This window comes from Equus asinus, chromosome 21, assembly GCF_041296235.1.
Source record: "Equus asinus isolate D_3611 breed Donkey chromosome 21, EquAss-T2T_v2, whole genome shotgun sequence".
NCBI lineage: Eukaryota > Metazoa > Chordata > Mammalia > Perissodactyla > Equidae > Equus > Equus asinus.
Genome location: NC_091810.1, coordinates 87466829 through 87485323, shown reverse-complemented (window position 1 = coordinate 87485323; position 18495 = coordinate 87466829). Strand labels below are relative to the sequence as shown.

The 18495-nt window shown below is 43.2% G+C and overlaps 1 protein-coding gene across 1 annotated transcript in view; it reads right to left on the bottom strand.

The window, feature by feature from the left end:
- The window catches only part of LOC106838142 (uncharacterized), a 56893-nt gene that overhangs the window by 12400 nt on the left and 25998 nt on the right, over positions 1-18495 (bottom strand). The window contains exons 7-9 of the mRNA XM_070492562.1: positions 18000-18145; positions 9904-9999; positions 1347-1494 (exon numbers count right to left, since the gene is read on the bottom strand). Coding sequence (XP_070348663.1) covers positions 1347-1494; positions 9904-9999; positions 18000-18145 — 390 coding nt within the window. The remainder of the gene's footprint in view (positions 1-1346; positions 1495-9903; positions 10000-17999; positions 18146-18495) is intronic.

Here is an 18495-nt window from a genome sequence, read left to right as displayed (position 1 = left end):
GCAACATCACTACAGATCCTACAGACATTAAAAGGATTACAAAGAAATATTCTGAATAACTTTATGCCAATAAACTTGAAAACTTAGATAAAATGAACAAATTTCTTGAAAAACACAAACTACCACAGCTTTACTCAAGTAAAAATAACCAGAATAGCCTATATCTATTAAAGAAATTGAATTTGTAGTTTAAAATCTTCCCATATAGAAAATTCCAGGTCCAAATGATTTCACTGGTGAATTCTACCAAATATTTAAGAATAAAATAATGCCAATTCTGCACAAATTTTTTAATAAAATAAACAAGGAGGGAACACTTCCTAACTCATTCTGTAAAGCCAGAATTACCTTGATCCCGATACAGATGAAGACACTACAGGAAAAGAAGAGCAAGGACCAATATTCCTCCTGAACATAGATGCAAAAATCCTTAGCAAAATGTTAGTAATATACTAAAAGGATAATATGCCATCAATATATTAAATCTAGCAAATATATTAAAAGGGTAATAAAATGAAATTTATTAACATAATTCTAGAAATAGTAGCAAAGCTATCCATGTGGAAATCTTCCCAACCTTCCTAAGTAAGGAAGTAAAGTATGTTAGAGAAGAAATCTTTTTCCTCTAAAGTAATATGTAGCCATCAATCAAACCCTTGAGCCTCAGATCGAGACTGTGCTCCGCTGTCCTTGTCTGCTCCAAGGGGCTGTAAGTACAGATGTCCTGAGATGGTATAGCCTGGAGCCCTCTCCACAGCAAGCTTTCTTACAGTGCTGCAAATACTGACTCGTAGCTTGGCCCACTGGGTACCGGGTATGTGGATTCAAGAGAGCTGGACAGGGAGATGTCCAAGTTGTCAAGATAAACATGGCAAGGAAATATTCTGTTTTCCAGAAGCTTTTGAGAATAGCTGTGTCTTTCTGTCTAAGAAGATTGGGACAACTTTGTAATCAAACACAAGAGTGGTCACTTGAGTGGGCTGCCTTTCTTCCTCAGGTCACATTGCTATATTTGACATTATATCCTGATTTAGGGAAGAAGACCCTGGAGGTCATACCTCCTGTCTTTCCTCAGTTGCCAACTTCTTAAGATAGGGCTTCTAGTGAGGTCTTTGAGACCCCTTTGTGGGCTCACATGCAACTGTCTGCAGTGCCGTTTTTATGATTCCAGGCCTTCTCTTAAGACCACGTACCAAGACCAAGATGGGTCACTGCTTCCCTCTCAGAGCTGAAAAACCTCACTTGGCACTGGTAACAAGCTGCAGGTAAACCATCATCCCCATGATTTAACCCAAGCACCTAGTTTTGGAAGGTGAACAAATAGAACCTCTTAATTTTCTACTCACCATGTTAAAATCTGAGTGAATTCCAACAAGCCTTTTTCTCCTTCGTTTCCTTTTCCATCTATGCCATTATCTGCCAAATGCAATTTCACTAACCAAGGACCAGCTTCAGTCAAACCTTTAACTTTTTTCTTGATTCCTACAAGAAAAACTAGAGTATTTTATTATTTTTAGACAACAGTTCCACTGTTTACCACCACCTAAGTTGATTTTATTTTTTAAGATTGTACTTATTTGACTTGTGTGAGCAGATGCATTATGCAATATAGTCAAGGAAATACATATAATTTAAGAAGTCCTTTTAAAAAATACTCAGTACATCCTTTATTCTGTACAACAGAAAGCCCAAAATTGCTCTGTATGAGAGGAAATCTCATTTAAGATTTAGATTGTTGCCTTTACTTTGGCTAAAGAGGAAAATCAATGTTTCTGGAAATTTTTTGGTACAAGATGAATAAGTTGTCCACGTATCCTGGGAAAGTGATAGCCCTTATACAGAGATTCAGCCCTATAAAAAAGCCTGCAAAGTTGTCACATTTTTTGAGTTCTAGAAGGACATGTTTGAAGGGGAGAAACCATCCTGCCTTTGTAGATGTCACGACTGTGGTCAGTGGTCCTGGAGTCTGGTTCACCCTTGTCGGTCTATCCGGTTTCATAAAGCTCAGTGTCAGTGCTGCGGAGTGGCATCACGTACCCGTTCAGCTCACACCAGTTTAGGTTTAGGAGTTTAGCAAAAAACACCAAAAAAACAAACAAAAAAAACCCCCCAAACCACGAAGGGGATGGAGAAAGAGAAATCCAGACACGAACCTGGCTCACCCACGCAGTAAGTGTGAGATGGGAGAGCCGGATCTCCAGTCCCAGAGCCAGATCGCTTCCCGGGAGCCTCCAAGTGTTTGAAATTATATACTTTTTGCAACATGACCGCCCAAACACTAGCCAACTGCTGCATCTGGGGTTCAAGTGAGAAACAGCGATCTGTTCCAAAGCTGGGGAAGAAACCACGTGGAACTTACAGATAGTATGTCTACATGTCGTATTGTGTGGGCAATTCAAGGGGTTTTAAAGGACCATTTAGCTACACACTAATTGTGCCTAACATACTTGAGAACCTAGCCCCAGGGCTAGACGAGGACTCTTCTGCACTTGCATTCATTCGGCACTCAACAAATCTTTCTGAGCTCCTCTTCTGTGCCAGGCACCGTTCCTGGCAGTGGGACTGCAACAGGCAACAGAAGAGACAAAACCGCCTGGCCTCACGACGCTGACCTGAAGTGAGCCAACTGTGCGCAGGAAGAGAAGAGTCGCTGATAGCCAAGTGTAAGTTTTCAAGTCATGAAGGAGAACTGACCTTTTAGGAAAAGGTGATAACTTTGGATATTGGGCCATTCTAGTTTGCCAGTTCTTTAAAAAAAAAAAAGTATGCTTTACAAAAAGTCACTTGGTTTCTTTGGATAGGAATCTAATTTGCTGGGTTGTTGAACGAGATAGACAGGGTTTATTTTCCTTCAAAACATAGTTGGAGGGAAGAAAACTGCCTCATCCTTTAGTTTTATTGGGGATGGGCCTAATGTGTCCATATCTCATTTGTCCTTAAATCCAGGGCATGCGGCTGATAAGATAACAGTGCTAATAGACTAGAACATATCTGGAACATTGTAGGTTTTCAATAACTTTTTGTGGAATAAATGAACGAATCAATGAGCAGGGGAGTGCAGAGTGCAATCATAGCGTGGAAACTTCTATCTCACTGTTCATTGTTTTTCCAAGTACAGCACAGGTAATAATGCCTTGAGACCACTCATGAACATAAAATAGAATATGATTTTTCTATTTATAAAATCTCTTCACAAACATAAATGCCTTTGAAAAGTGAAGTTTATTGCCCGGAATGATTAACGATGTGGAGACTGATTGCATGTGGCACTCATTTCTTTTTGCCCCCTTCTGGCATGCCAGAAAGCAGCAGTGGTGAAACACGAGGCCAAGGGGGCCAAGGCCAAAGGCCAAAGGCCAAATTCCTGTGCAGCCACTCAGCTTTGCAAGGAGAGAAACCCTCTCAGCCAGGCTGCCCTGGCTTAGCTAGCGTGGCACAGATGTCTGCCCCTGAAGAGGAAAGGGGCTGCCCAGCCTGTGACTGTCCTGGTACAGCTTGCACCCCCGTGGGAAAAACAATCTAAATCTCCCTCCAACTGGGAGGGACATGTCACCTGTGCCTATGAAGAATAAACAGTTTGGAAAATGCTAGTCCAAACCCCTTTCCAGAATTTAGACCTCACGTGAGTCACAGTGCCCTGTTGAGGGGGGAAGGCCGAGGCTGCTTCATACAGGGATTGCCTGCTCCGGGCCTTCAACCAAAGTTCAAGCAGAACTAAACTCTTTTCTCTGGATGGAAAACAAATTCCTTGGAGTAAAAGTGAGTACATGCTGAGCCCCTGGTAATACCTGATCCACTCCAGCTGTATTCACTCCATCCTATTTTTACCTAATCTTACATTTCTCTGCTTTAAAACAAAACCAAGCTCACCAACAACGACCACTTTAACTTACCCCCCTCTGTCTCAGAGAACTTAGTGGGGGCATAGCGATGCCAGTTGTGCCTAAGAGGCAGAGTGGCGTAGAGATAGAAGCAGAGTCTCCAGGTTAAAAACCTCTTTCTGAAAAATGCTGTGTGACTCCCCAGAAAGTCACTTAGCTTCTCTGAAACTAAATTTCCTTATTGCTAACATAGAGATCATAATAGTCATCTCCTAGATGCATTGTAAAAATCGACTGGGAAGCATGGTGAAATAATGGTTGTAGAGGCTCTTAGTACACAGGAAATATTGCTGCCTAGCTTCCCAGCTTCAGTTCTGGATTCTGTAAGTCATTGAACACCGGCGTGGAGAAGCTCCATGTGTAACAAGTCCTCCCTTCTGCCACTGCCTCCTGAGGATCACACACATATTTCTGCCACCCGCACGCCTCTCCCTGGAAGCCGCTCCACAGATCCAAGAGGGACTCACTCAACCTTGGGCTCCCTCCCACTTTCTCTTTAGTTAATTGCCCAGATCCCCAAATTGTCCCTGATTTCAGAATCTTACAGCTCTCAGTGAACTGGCCACTAGGTCCTGTCAATCTCCCTCCGAAACAGATCCAGACTCTATCTTCCCATCACTCGGTTCTGCACTTCCGTGGTTCTACATTCTCTTGTCTGAACCGTCGTAAATGCCTCTGAACCAGCCTCCCATCCTCCAGACGTTCCTCTCTCTAAAGCACCTTCTGCAAAGCTGCCCGAAGTTCTGTTCAAAAATCCACTTCGCATTATGTCACTGTCTTGCTTCACAGCCATCATGGCTCCCGCTTTGCACACAGGACAAAGTCTAACTCTTTAACAGCAGTCATGGCTTTTGGCCATGTGGGTCCACTGGCCTTTCCAGCAACATCTCTAGCCACTCGCCCAACGACCGCTCTGTGGTGGACGTCACACCTCCCTCATGCTGACCACTGCCGGCTCTTGGCCCCCTGCACCCTTTCTCCCGTGCTTCCCTCCGCCTAGAATGCCCTCGCTCTCCCAGATGCCGAGCCTCTGCTCATCCCTTCCTGAGAGAGCTCTACTTCCTGTGTGGCCAGCACCCAGAGGGCAAGTGTAAACCTTCATAGACCAGAAGTTCCCCCCAAAAGGTTCCTCTTCTCTTCCCTGACTCTCCGGCCTCCTCTGGGACCACCAGGACACGGGGGCATCCGATTGTTTCACTTAACCACAGCTCTCTCCATCGGTGGACGCCGGGTCCTGGTCAGATCTCCTTGTTGAGGTTGACTTTTTTTAAACCTGTTAAAAATAGCTTCTTTCCATCAACAAGGAACACGCGTGATTTCCTGTGTAATTACCAGAGGTTTGTAAACCAAAACATAAATTCCGCTTGCTTGATTGCAAGACTTAAGGAAGCAGAGGGTAATTAGTGTCAGATGATTTACATCTTGGACCTTGGAACCTGCCTGTAAAGGTTTCCATTGTTTAGCTATCACTCCAGGATAAAATCCCAAAATAATTTCAGGATTATAACTGGTGACTTCCTGATTTGGAACTAATAAAGCTGTTCTGAAGATTACGTGTTAACTTTTGAACTTGACCTTTGCATTCCTTAATGCTGCTAGCATTCCTATGGACTCTGGCTAGCATACAAGCAATGACGCCTTATTTGGGGAAGTGAATTCACCCCTTGGGTGGCATTGGTGCTGTTGTAAAGGTCTGATCAATCCCAAGTGTGTGGACTGACCATTTTATGGTTAGATTTTGTCCCCTGTACATGTCTAAGTCATGCACTAGCCTTTCCAGTCCTAAATCCTCGAGAATTAAAACAATCCTGGGAGCTACGTGTGGGGCTTGAGCCAGGAAGCAGAGCAGGCTCAGGTGACAGGACACCTCTGCATCCTTGCTGGGTCTTTCTGGAACTTCTGGGGCTTTGAGATGATGAGGCAGGGCTGGGCGAAAGGGGCTCAGGGAAGCCATCTTCTCTGCAGATGACTATTCCTGACAACCTTTGGGTGACTTCTAGTCTTCGGCCATCTTCTGGCTCTTTATGAACAAGACAGGCTCGTGACTAGTCATAGGCCAAGCCAGACATCACCCACTTGAGTGTCGCCAGGCCCGGGTGGCCCAGGCCCTGTGTACCTGTGGGACAGTGTCACGGGGCTCAGAAGTGAGCCAGGCTGGCTCTAGAAGAGACAGAGAAGATGGAAGAGAAATGGGCCCGGGTGCTATTTGTTCTGTGGTTTCTATGGCAGAGAAGAGGCACGTAGGAGCCTCACTCTGCCCTCTGACTTTCTTTCCTGAGCAAAATAAAGCAAGAGTAGGCAATCTGATTTCTTTCAATTCTAAAACTCGTTCTCAAAGTGTGGACCCTGGACCAATTGCCTCGGCATCACCTGGGAACTTGATAGAAAAGCAAATTCTGCAGCCTTCCCTCAGATCTACTGATTCAGGACCTTGCGGGAGCAGGGCCCAGCAGCCTGTGTTCTAACAAGCCCTCAGGGTGCCTCTGCTGCGCAAGTTTGAGAACCTCTGATCTAATGATTCCTCATGTTCCGTGGTGCTTTGAGGCAGGTCTGGTATGCACAAACAGATGTCTAACCTCTGCAGGCACAGAAATGGAATACTTTGCCTCTTCTATCAACTTATAAATGGCTGCTAATGTAAAGTTGTTAGGTTCTTATAATTAAACATTCAGAGAGGAGCAATAAAAGGTGTCAGGCTTCTGAATAGGGGTTTTGATTTGTACCATATTGTGAGTTCGACTTCCTAAGCAGCAGGCCAAAAGCCTCCTGTTCACAAAGGGGTGAGCATAAAAATAGCTTGGCTGTTTCCACTTGGGACCAAATGGAAACCGTCTGGACTCCTCACCCAGGAGGCTGATGTAAACCAGCTCGGTCTGACTCTTTATTGTGAAACAAGTAAAACTCTCCCCAAGACCAAACTCACCCCCGAACAAACACCTTATGACTGTGAAGGTAATTATCCAATGTGGGAAAATTAACTTGTTTTGTGAACTCTGAAAAGCAAGAAAATGGTCTGTTCTGACAAGAAGCTACAAAATTGTTTTTATTGGTTCGAGGCAAAGGATATCTTGGGAGACGAAAGACTTTAATGGCTCCCATTGTCCACTGGACTAAGTCCAAACTCTCAGCCTGACATGCAAAGTCCTCCTTAACATGACCCACCCCTCTTGACGGGTCCACCCTCCCACATCCTCTTGTTCCAGCTAAACTTGTGTGCTTGTGGCTTGCATTGTTAAGGCCTTTCTTCATCACTTACATCCTTCCTCAGGTTAAGTCCTTTCTTTTTTTCCACCCTGCACCAGCAACTAGCTTATTCACAAAGCCTCCTCCCCCGTTCCAGACCTGGGAGAGAATGCTCTTCTCTGATCCCAGTGTCCATGCTTGGCCCTTGGCAGATGCTGCCTTGTGTGGCTATTTGTGTTCTGGGTGTGTATCCTGTTTCTAAACTGCATGTCCCCTTGCTATGAGTTGAATTGTGTCCCCTGCCAAAATTCATATGTTGAAGTCCTAACCCCCCTTCCCGTTATTCAGAATGTGACCTTATTTGGAAATAGGATTGTGGCAGAAGTAATTCGTTAAGAGGAGGTCATACTAGAGTAGAGTGGGCCCCTAATCCAATATGACCGATGTTCCTATAAGAAGGGGAGGATTGGACAAAGGCACACACAGGGAGAATGCCATGTGAACATGAAGGCAAAGATTGGGGTGATGCAACCAGAAGCCAAGGAACACCAAGGATGGTCAGCAAAGCAACAAAAGCTAGAGAGAGGCATGGAAAGATTCTCCCTCAGAACCCCCAGAAAGAACCAACTCTGCCAACACCTTGAGCTTGACTTCCAGCCTGCAGAACTGTGAGACAACATATTTCTGTTGTTTAAGCTCCCCCAGTCTGATACTCTGTTATGGGAGCCCTAGCAAATGAATACACCCCGAAAAGGCAGGAGCACCCCTTGTGCCCCGCACAGAGCTGGTGCTTGATAACAATTTTCTGTTGAGGCAGCTGCAGTGACCGGAAAGTAAGCTCCTTGGGGCAGGGACCAGGGATATCCCTCACTACATCCCTCACATACCAGCCCAAAATGACCCCGAGGACATTTCATTTCATCAGTGCTGACTGAAACAATGACCAGAGGCAGCCTGCAGTTCTTCAAGGCCTCTGCCTGTTCCCGGGCAAACCTCAAGATACTGGGCTCCTCCAGGGGCCTGGTGGGAGAGTATATCTGGTCATGAACATCAAAATAAGCATGTCTGGTACTTTTGTAATGGCTGTTAGTAGCTGAAAGGTATTGTGACCTGGGCCTCAACATACCTATTATTTAAAAGCTGAAGGATGAATAATTGTTTTGCTCTCTTTTTGACTTTTCCCTCAAACTATCCACCTTCTATGAAGGTTTAACATCTCCAGAGCCTACATGTGGGTGGGGAGCGAGGGTCTTGGGTTGGGGGTGGCACACAGGAGAAGTCGTATTCGCAAAGGGCCTCATATTCGCATCCTGGTGTCATCACCTGATGAGGTTATGCATGCGTTCTCTGTGTTTTTATGTGTATTAGAAGAGTTTGCTTGTTAAATGTAAAAACTTCAACTATTATGCAATTTTTTTAAACTTCTTTGCCATTAACTAATTTAATTTTTTTTTTTTTTTTATCAGGAAGGCTCAACAAATTGAAGTGGTCAGAGCCTCACTCCAGCCTGAGAAGCCTTGAAGTTCCCAGATAGATTTTGGCATTTCGGTCTTCCTGCAATGCCAAGTTGACGCACAGCATGATACAGACATTCAGTCTCTGTCCTTGTTACCAGTTTCTGTTAAAAGTCTACATACAGAGTTAGAATCAGAGACCCAGCACTCCTGCCCTCTCAGATGTCAAATGGCCCAGTGTAAGGACTGTCCCTCTATGGGGCCACCTGTCCTGGAGATGCCGATCATCCTCATCCCCACAGGACCCCAACCAATTCGTCTGAAAGGATATTTGGTTGAAAATATTCCCAAATGGCAACTGTCTAAAACAAATGATAACCTGGCATGGTTCTTTTTTTTTTTTTTCCTTTTAGTAGATTTCCCAAAATCTGCTAGTACTCTCCAGTGGAAAGACTATATTGACATCAGACAACAGAAAAAAGGCCTGATAAATTTTCTCACTTTATATTTTCATTTGGCTTTTTAGATCTTAAGAATTTATATTTTCTAATTCAGTGAGATTTCATGGAGGAGATATGTTAATTCAGAGACAGAAAAAAGACCAATCAAAACAGACGAAAACTGAGGAAGAGAAAGCCAAAGGGCAAAGAGCTTCATTACAAGGGCTTATTGCCTTTCACACACTAACCTTACAGAAAAAAAATGAAGTGGACTGAAACAGAACAACACGAAATTAGGTTAGCCTCCATGAACAGTCTCCCAAAGACTGTGCCCATGATACGCCCAGTGATCATCTTGTCCTGTCTCTTTACATCTTCAAATTGTTAAAGCTGGAGTGGAATTTAGGAAGCTGTGAGCGCAAAGTTCTCGAACTGCAGATTAGGATGCTGAGACGCGGGCATCGGGGCAGGTTCTGGGACTAGAATCCTGGCTTCCCAACACTTAGCTGCAAACCCTTAATATTGGACAGCTTCTCATTTAGTTTAATCTTGCTCAGAGGTTGTGGAGTTGGTGATTTCTTAAAATTCCCTCTAACTGACTCAGTTTCTAAGCAATGAGCGTAGGAGAGAAGTCCCCAAGCTGGATTGATCAGGTCCTGCTGGCGGTTTATTGCAGATATTCCCAGACCAGCCTGGGCCCCACCATCGTTTTGTGGCCTTGTTGAGTGTGCCAAGACTAATTCCCCTGGTGGATATGGCTAGCTGTTCTGTTTTTGGGTCATATGAAGCCATAAAAACCCTGAGTAATTTTTTTCTCCGCTTGAGTTTTTCTCTCTGTCTGGGGTAATTACTTCTGTAGTGGGAACACAGAGCCCATGAAAGGAGGAAGTGATGAAGGAAAGGAAGGAAGTGGGAGGAATAGCTGAAACAACACAACAACAATACCTTTCTTTCTCTTATTCTTCCCTGAAGTAGTTTTCACTGTTACAGCTCCAGATGACTTTGTAATCGGGTTCAAAGTTGAACTTGCTCTGTGGCTGACTGTATGAAAAAAGAAAAGCCTGTTCAAAGTTGCATGCATGGGTTTTTGACACACACTGAAATTGGTTATTGCCTTCATTTAATGTATACTTTGGGCAGAGATATTTCTCATAAGAGAATTATCTGACCCATTGTCAAAACCACATTCACTTCTGTTCAGTCCTGTCTTTTCCCTATTTCTCTCCTCAAAGGCGTGAGGAGAGCCTGTACCCAGGAGGGCCCCAAGAACTGTCATGCAAGGCCTTGTGTTGATTCTTCTTTACATTCCACAGCTGTGCTCTGTAAAAGTCACTCTAAACCTCTGGGATTAGTAAGAATATAGCAGAGAGGAACACATTCGGGGCACATTTAAAAAAAGTATATTAGTATATCATCACTCTGGAGTTGTTCTGGACTCTTCCTTTCCTTGCACCCATATCCATCCCTCAGGAAGTAGTACAGATGCTGAACCTACCACTTCTTACCACCCCGTGCTACCACCCTCACCTCACCTGGGGAGACACCTCTCACCACCACCTCTCACCTGGATGATGACAGCCTCCCAATAGGCCTCCCTGCTGCCCCCTCAAGGTATCCTTGCTGCCCAGATTGAGGGGTCCTTCTCAAACTTAGGTCCCATCAGTCACTCCTCTGCTCTTTCCTGGCTAACAAGGTCCTTGACCCTTGGCCCTTGTTATTGCCCAGGTGCCCTGCTGCTCCTTGTGCATCTTGGGGTCCTGTGGGCCTTGGAGCCTTGGCACAGGCTGTCCGCTCTGCCTGGACTGTTGTCCCCATTTATCTGCCGGCTCACTCCCTCACCTCCTGTGTCTGTAGACAAATGCTACCTTGTCCAGGAGGCCTACACTCAACCATCTATTTAAAATCACACCTGGTCCGACTTCTTCCTCAGACTCCCACACTTGCTTATCTTGCTCAACTTTTTCTTTTTCCACAGCAATCATCACCTTCTAACAAACTATATATAGCATATATATATTTATTATGTTTTTAAAATATTATCTGACTGCCCCCAAACACATACACCCCTGTACCACATGCCTCCTCGGGCCAGGGATATTTGTTTTACGTGCTAACGTATCCCAAGCACAGGGGAGAGTACCTGGCATATATTAGGAGATACACACCCACGTGTGGGCACACACACATTTGACAAAGGAAGGAAGCAGCATCATTACTAAGATTGTGTTTTACACGTTATAACGAGTAAATAAGAAAACAAACTTGTCATTGGATCATGAGGCATTCGTTTCTCTTTGTCAGCAACAGAAAGCCGCTTGCCTGACTCTGTCAGGAAGGAGAAGGTGCTGGAAGGCCTGGGAGCAGCTCACAGAACAGGAGAGAAACCAAACATTTGTGCCTTACAAAGCAGCAGCCTCAAAAAATTTTTGCTCTCATAACACCCCAGAGGCATGTGGAAAAGCTATAGACTATCTTGCACGGTTTTAGGTATGCATTGTGGAAATTAATTAAAGAAACCTTAACTAAATTGGAGTCCAGAGGGCCTGTAGGGGGAGCTCTCCCTCCCCTCACGGTCAACTACACCAAACAACTAGAGACTGAGGGTTGAATTTCTGACAGGAAGTACAACTACTTTACTCCTGAGGGAAGATTTCTCTCCGACCCAGGAACAGCCCAGCCAATGAGAACTGCCACAGCTCAGCCAATAAGAAGCCATTGCTGCCCTGAACTGTTACTTTCCAACCCTGGACTTTCCTTTAGAACAGCCTCTCCTACTTCCACTTTTTCTCTATAGAAACAGTTCCCCTCCTTGTTTTTCTGGATTTGCTTGTGGTTTGCCATAGAATGCACATCCCAAATTGCAATTCTTTTGGCTATTCCTGAATAAACTCATTTTGAGATAAATAACAGATGAATTTGCTTTTTTTTTTTTTTTTAAAGATTGGCACCTGAGATGACATCTGTTGCCAATCTCCTTCTTTTTTTTTTTTTTTTCCTTCTTCTTCTCCCCAAAGCCTCACAGTACATAGTTGCATATTCTAGTTGTGAGTGCCTCTGGTTGTGCTGAATTTGCTTTTTAAGTTGACAATATCTAAAGTTTTTCATCATACATTTTAAAATTTAAAAGGATGAAATTTTTAGTTCATGGCAAATATTGACGTTTAAGAGTAAAATCTGTTATATCATTATCTTAAGTGTATCAACTGGACTCTAAGTTCCAAGAAATTTGCTACCCAACTTTATCCATTAAAAAATTCCCAAGCAACCCAAAACATGAGGAAACTCTTCTTTAGCAACTGAAAATTTTGCATTTTTCTCTTTTTTTCTTGTGCTTTCACTTGTATTTCCATTCCACTTACACTGCAGAATTTTATGTTTGAAAGTCTTTTCCAGGTCATCCTGTAGTACTTCTCTGTAAAAAAGAGATTCTTAAATTTCTTGGGACCATAAGGCGTTAAAGTATTAAAAATGTCTTTCACAGTTATTAATCAATTTTTAGAAGTGTATGATTGATTCATACCACATACACATTTTATAGATTTTGATAAATCCTAATTAAAGACAAAAATAAAATTTTATTGAATGTATCTCTCAATGACATGGATAGTGCTGTTTTATTTATTTGTTTTTACAATTAATTCATGTATTCAGTAAAAAATATTACTGCTAAAATGAGGCAGAGTTCAGCATTGATGCTATTTCTGTTTTTCGTTGTTATAGTTGTAAGTGCTGAGAAATCTTGTTCATACAGATGGGAATGGAATAGGATTTCCAGATTTAGCCTCACTCACCCCCCAAGTACAGGACACCCAGTTCAAATGTCAGATAAACAAAGAATAATTGTTTTAAAGTATATCCCAAACATTGCATGGGACGTAGTTATAATAAATTGTTTCTTTATCTAAAATTCAAATTTAACCAGGCAATCCTAGAAGAAGTTTTATCATAGCAGTATTATTCAATTCTTTGAACTCCTGAGTTATAGGCTAAAAACCACACAGTGGTTGATCACACACACAAAGATTTTGAATGAGCTGTCAGTTGATAATTTGATTAGGTCTTCCTTCAATTTTGTTAAAAGCAAAAATTGGAAGCCACTTGATGAGTAAAAAATGGTTTGTTACTGAATTATTTGTCATTCACTTTCTTAACACTTGCATTAATATTTTGAATTGTCTCTTTGTTTTTGCACCCTAGGAAAGACACTCTGCTCAGATACTGGATGGGAGAGAAGTATGCCTTTCTTCCGCAAAGTAGAATGATGATTGTGACCGAGGATATTCATCAGGCACTGGGTCCTATGGAAGCTGAGAATCTGCACATTTCTTTAAAACCATCTACATCCCCTTAAACACACGCACTAGGAGGTTTTCGTGTGCCTTTATTTCTGGAGCCTGGGAAGTCCAAGATCCAGGCACTGGGAAATTCAGTGTCTGGGAGGCCTGCTTCCCGCTTCACAGACAGCCTTCTCGCTATAACCTCATGTGGCAGAAGAGGGGAGGGAGCTCTCTGGGGTCTCTTTTAGAAGGGCACTAAACCCACAGGAGGGCTCTGCTCTCATGACCTAATCAGAGGCATCGCAAAGGCCTCTCAAAGGCCTCACCTCCTAATACCATCACCTGGGGGATTAAGACTTCAACATAAGAATTTTGGAGGTACGCAATTTTCAGTCTATGGCATCTTGGTTTCAAGACCAGGGTTGAAAAGGACAGGGACCACGGCAGCTTCAGGGATATGGAGCTAAGGCACAGGTTGTTAGGGGTGGGGCATCAGGTTCCTCAGCTCAGGAATAACATTTTAGGGTGGCAATGTCCAGCTGGTGGAGCTTGGGTCCTATATCTACCCATGGCCAAGGGAGGGCTGGTAATATACCATAATCATTTTTCTTGCCTCATAGGCCTCTTTTATTCTATCATTTAAGGCAAATCCTGCTGGCAAAGAAGTGAAATCAAGATAGGAAAACTAATTTACCCGCGCAGAGGTCTGTCGCTCCATCTCTGACATAGAGGGTACTTTGACTCTGTACTGGCATGTATGTTACTGTTAGGGACTGAATGTTCATGCCCCCTCACCCCCATTCATATGTTGGATGCCCACTGTAGACGTGTTTGGAGATGCAAGCTCTAAGGAAGTAAAGAAGGTTAAATGAGGTCATAAGGTGGAGCCCTGATCAGATTGACTAGTGTCTTTATAAGAGAGACACCAGAGAGCGCTCCTTCTCTCTCTTCAAGTGCACGCACCCAGGAAAGGCCGTGTGAGGACACAGCAAGAAGGCGGCCGTCTTTAAGGTCAGGAAAAGAACTCTCACCAGGAACTGAATCCCAGCTGATCTGGGACTTCTAGCCTTCAGAACTGGAGAAAACAAATTTGTTGTTTAAGCCGCCCAACCTGTGGTATTTTGTTATGGCAGCCTGAGCAGACTAATGCACTCGCCCAAAAGAACGTAGAATAGCTGAAATGCACAAGCTGAACTGGATCAAAATCAAGGTTCAAGTGAATATGATGTTGGAGACTGTTATAGTCAGCCTTAGGCGAAGAGAAGAACCTAGAAATGTACTTGTTGTGGGTTTTGTTGTTCTTATTGCTGAGATCCTGAGTAATGAGAAGAACTTGAAAGAGATTCTGTCTGTTGACCACTGACCACAGGGCCTGGCCCAGCTGGAGCAGTTTCCATCCCATCCGGGGTTGCTATGAAGAATGACAGGGCTGGCGCTCTCTGCGGTCAGCTCTGACTTGGCTTTTTTGGCAGTCTGGGAAGACAAATCCAGAACCCCTCAGATTAAGCCTTAATGCTTTTCTGGGCAGAAACCTCTTGGGACAACTGGAATAAGGGGTCTCCACGTTTCTTCTCCACATCCTTGTCACCTCACTTTTCCAGTCCCACACCTCTCACACCTGTCCCTGCCTGCACACACTAAGCCCTTGAGATGGTGCTTTTAGATTTCCAATTATTAAAAAAAAAAATCAGATTCATTAAGTTATTCAGATCCCAAAGTTATAATACAGGACATCATAAATAGGACTGTGGTTTTTTACAGTAATATTGGTAAAAATAGCAAAGGGAAGGTAATATTTGACAGCAAACACTATTTTCCAGCATGCTTTTGTATATTTATTGGGTCGACTGAATTATCAAGTTCAACAAATGAGCTATATAATTCTGATACCATGAAATTTCCTAAATGAGTGACAGTCATTATATTGAGGAATCTCTGTTAGTTGCAAGTTCTTTGCATTCATTTCCACAAAGTAGACTTGACTTCAGCTCTTTGTTTTTGTTGACAGTATGGTACTTCATTTAATGTAGATATTTACTGGCACAGAGTTAGACTTAATCCACTAGAAATGGAACATTTTCAGCATTTATATTTGATGTGGATATGCGTTATTACCAGAGATATACTATTTTCAATAAAATTTCATTAAAATTTTTTACAAAATGCAACCTTTTTTATCCATTATTTACCAACATTTAACAAATTGTGGCAGAGATTTATGTGTTTGTCTTGAGTTTGCACACGTCACTTTGTTTTGTACCCTGGAGCAAAATCCCCAGTCATTTTGAGGAATCAAAAGACTTGGAGAACATGGTGTCTCATAATCTAAGGGGGGTGTCACCAGGGCCCTGGGCCGGGGGATTGGCTCTGACCTTTACAAGCTCTGTAGCCTTGAGCTTCAGTCTCCTCAACCAGAAAATGGGGATTATCATAACTACTTTGCAGAGCAATTGTGATGGTTAAATGTACCTTCAGTTAGTTACATCTATGATTTAAAAAAATGGCTACATAATGATTTTGAGTCAGCTTTTTAAAAAATTGTAGTTTGGAGTATTTTATAGAGAAGAGAAGTTATAAAGCTAATGATGCTAACCCTCTCTTAACCCTCTTAACCCTGAGGCAACGAGATACCCGGATTGACAGGAATAAGACCAGGTAGCATCATTTTATCCCCAAAGGTTGACTCCCACTCATTATATGTTTGTGAATACACACTAGACCGCATAGCAATTATGCCCTATAGTTTTGGCTGAGTTTGGCCTAAGATTTCATTGGAGGTTCTCATTACATTCTAATTTAGTGATTTTCCCTACCATTTTGGTAAATATTTCTTGGAACTTTAGAACCCCATCTGCAGCTCAGGATGAGATGTAGCATAGTGGCAGGGAGAGAGTCTGGTCAGGAATCAGAAGATCTGGCTCCAGAAGAGCAAATTCAAGTAACATTTCTTAGTATCTGTCACATGCTGACATGCTGTCCAGCACTTCTGCATATACTACCTTTAAAGTCTTTATAACAACCCTGCAGGATAGGTATTATTATACCCATTTTACTGATGGAGTAGTGGTGAGAAGTGCATAGTTTTTGAGGTTTTTTTAACCCAATTTATTTAAACTAAAAGCAAAGCCAAAAGCAGTTCACCCATTTCAGCTCTTTATGTTCATTTTTTCCAGCAAGTACAGTGATTGTGTTCAACAACGTGCTTCGAGATTTTACTCTCCCAGGAAGAGACTGTTGCTGCTATAACGGTAATGATAATTAATATCCCTCAAGTGCTTACTGTGTGAAGGCATCGTGCTAACTGCTTTAGGCTATAACACTTAATCCCCACTATACACCATGGGGTACTTATCATCATTTTTATTTTGCAGCTGAAGAAGCTGAAGTTAGATCGATCCGATAATTCGCCCAAAGTCACGCACAGCTAGAGTAGGATTTGAACCCAGGTTCAACTCTAAGTCTGTGCTATTAACTACTTGCTATAGTTTACTGTTACCAATGATTAAAAGTAGTCAGCTTTAAAATGTGACATGAATATGTGTACTTGGGATCTATTAAAACAAATGAAAAGCCTTTCATAGGGGAGTAAGCAGCTGTTGTTCTTGTCAGTCCTGCGTCTGTGCCCCTCATCTGTCTACTTCTTGGGGACTGCCACTTCTCCACTGCAAATCGTGATTCTGGCAGGGCTGCCCCTCTCCACCCCTCCCCACCGTGGGTGTGTGATCCGTCCTGGCCAATCATGGTTTACCATGACCTGGGCCATAGGGCTGGTCCAAGAGGTAGTGTGTGACCCAAGAAGGGCCAGTTAGGGCCTTCCTATGGGATTCGACCCACAGCCACTGGAAGAAGGAGACTCACCCTTTCTGACTGATTACAAGTCATGATGATACAGCCCTGGGACTGCTGGCAGACATGTCAAGTGCTGTTTCCTGCTTGGAGGAAGATTGGCTGCTCTGGAAGAGAAGGCCAACCCTCGGAGGGGAAGAAGAGTCAAGAGCAGCAAACTCAGGGTCTCCTGCTAACATGATTTGAGCCTCTGAATTCAGCCATCTCTGAAGACAGCCCCACCTGTGGACGTCCCAGTTACTTGGGCCAATAAACCCCAATTTTTCTTTAATTCTGTTTGGGCTGCTTTCACTTTTAACTGGAAGAATTCCAATTAACATGCTATACTTGTTTCTTTTTGCTGCTGTAACAAATGACTACAAACTTAGTGGCTTAAACAATACGAATTTATTGCCTTACAGTTCTGGAGGTCAGGAGTTTGAAACGGGCCTTACAGGCAAAAGTTAAGACATTGGCAGCGCTGGGTTCCTCCTGAGACTCTGGAGAATTAGATTCTTTGTCCTTTCCAGCTACTAGAGGCTCATGGCCTCTTCCTCACATCACTCCGACCTCTCCTTCTACTGTCACATCTCCTTCTCTCTGACTCTGACCCCCTTGCCTCCCTTTTATAAAGATCCTTCTGATTACACTGGACACACCTGGATGATCCAGGCTAATCTCTCCATTTCAAGGTCTTTAATTTAATCACTTGATTTAATTTAAAAGGACTATAAGGTCCCTTTTGCCATGTGAAGTAACAGTCACAGGTTCTGAAGAACAGGACAAACTCATCTTTGAGGACCGTCATTCTGCTCCCACACATACTCAGGAAGAAGATTCTCCGTTGACCACTGGGAAGGTAATTTTAATCCCAAACCAAAGTTTTCCTCTTTTGGGTGGGCCCAAAAGGAATTTAAGGCCAAATTCTCCAGTGCTTACCTCCGAGAAGCTGAGGGGGATTCCTGGCGTCTGGTGAGGATATGGTGGGCCAGCCTTTGCCCTGCATCTCTGCATACTCTGCTAGGGGTCTGAGCAGAGCCAGAGCTCCAGAACATTGCAAGTAATTGCCGTCGAGGTGCAGCTCACTGGGGAAGGGGGCGAAACACACTGTTCATTTGGTGTTATTTCCACTTCCTCAAATTTGGATTTGAGGTCATCTCATAAAATAATAGATCTAGTTATAAAATAATAAATAATCATAATAAACAGACTATGTCACAAAAAAAATAGACCTTGTGACCATGTCATCTGGCCAAAAACATGTATTTGGCCTGCCACCCTTGATTTTCAAAAGTAAGTAAAGGATCTTTCTCTTATAATAAGAAAAAGAAACCAAAAGTAATTAGAAGGGAGAGAAAGATGATTAAAATCATAATGAAAAGTCAGGGGAACTCATAGCTAGTAGGCTCTGTAAACAAGCTGTGATACAACTCAA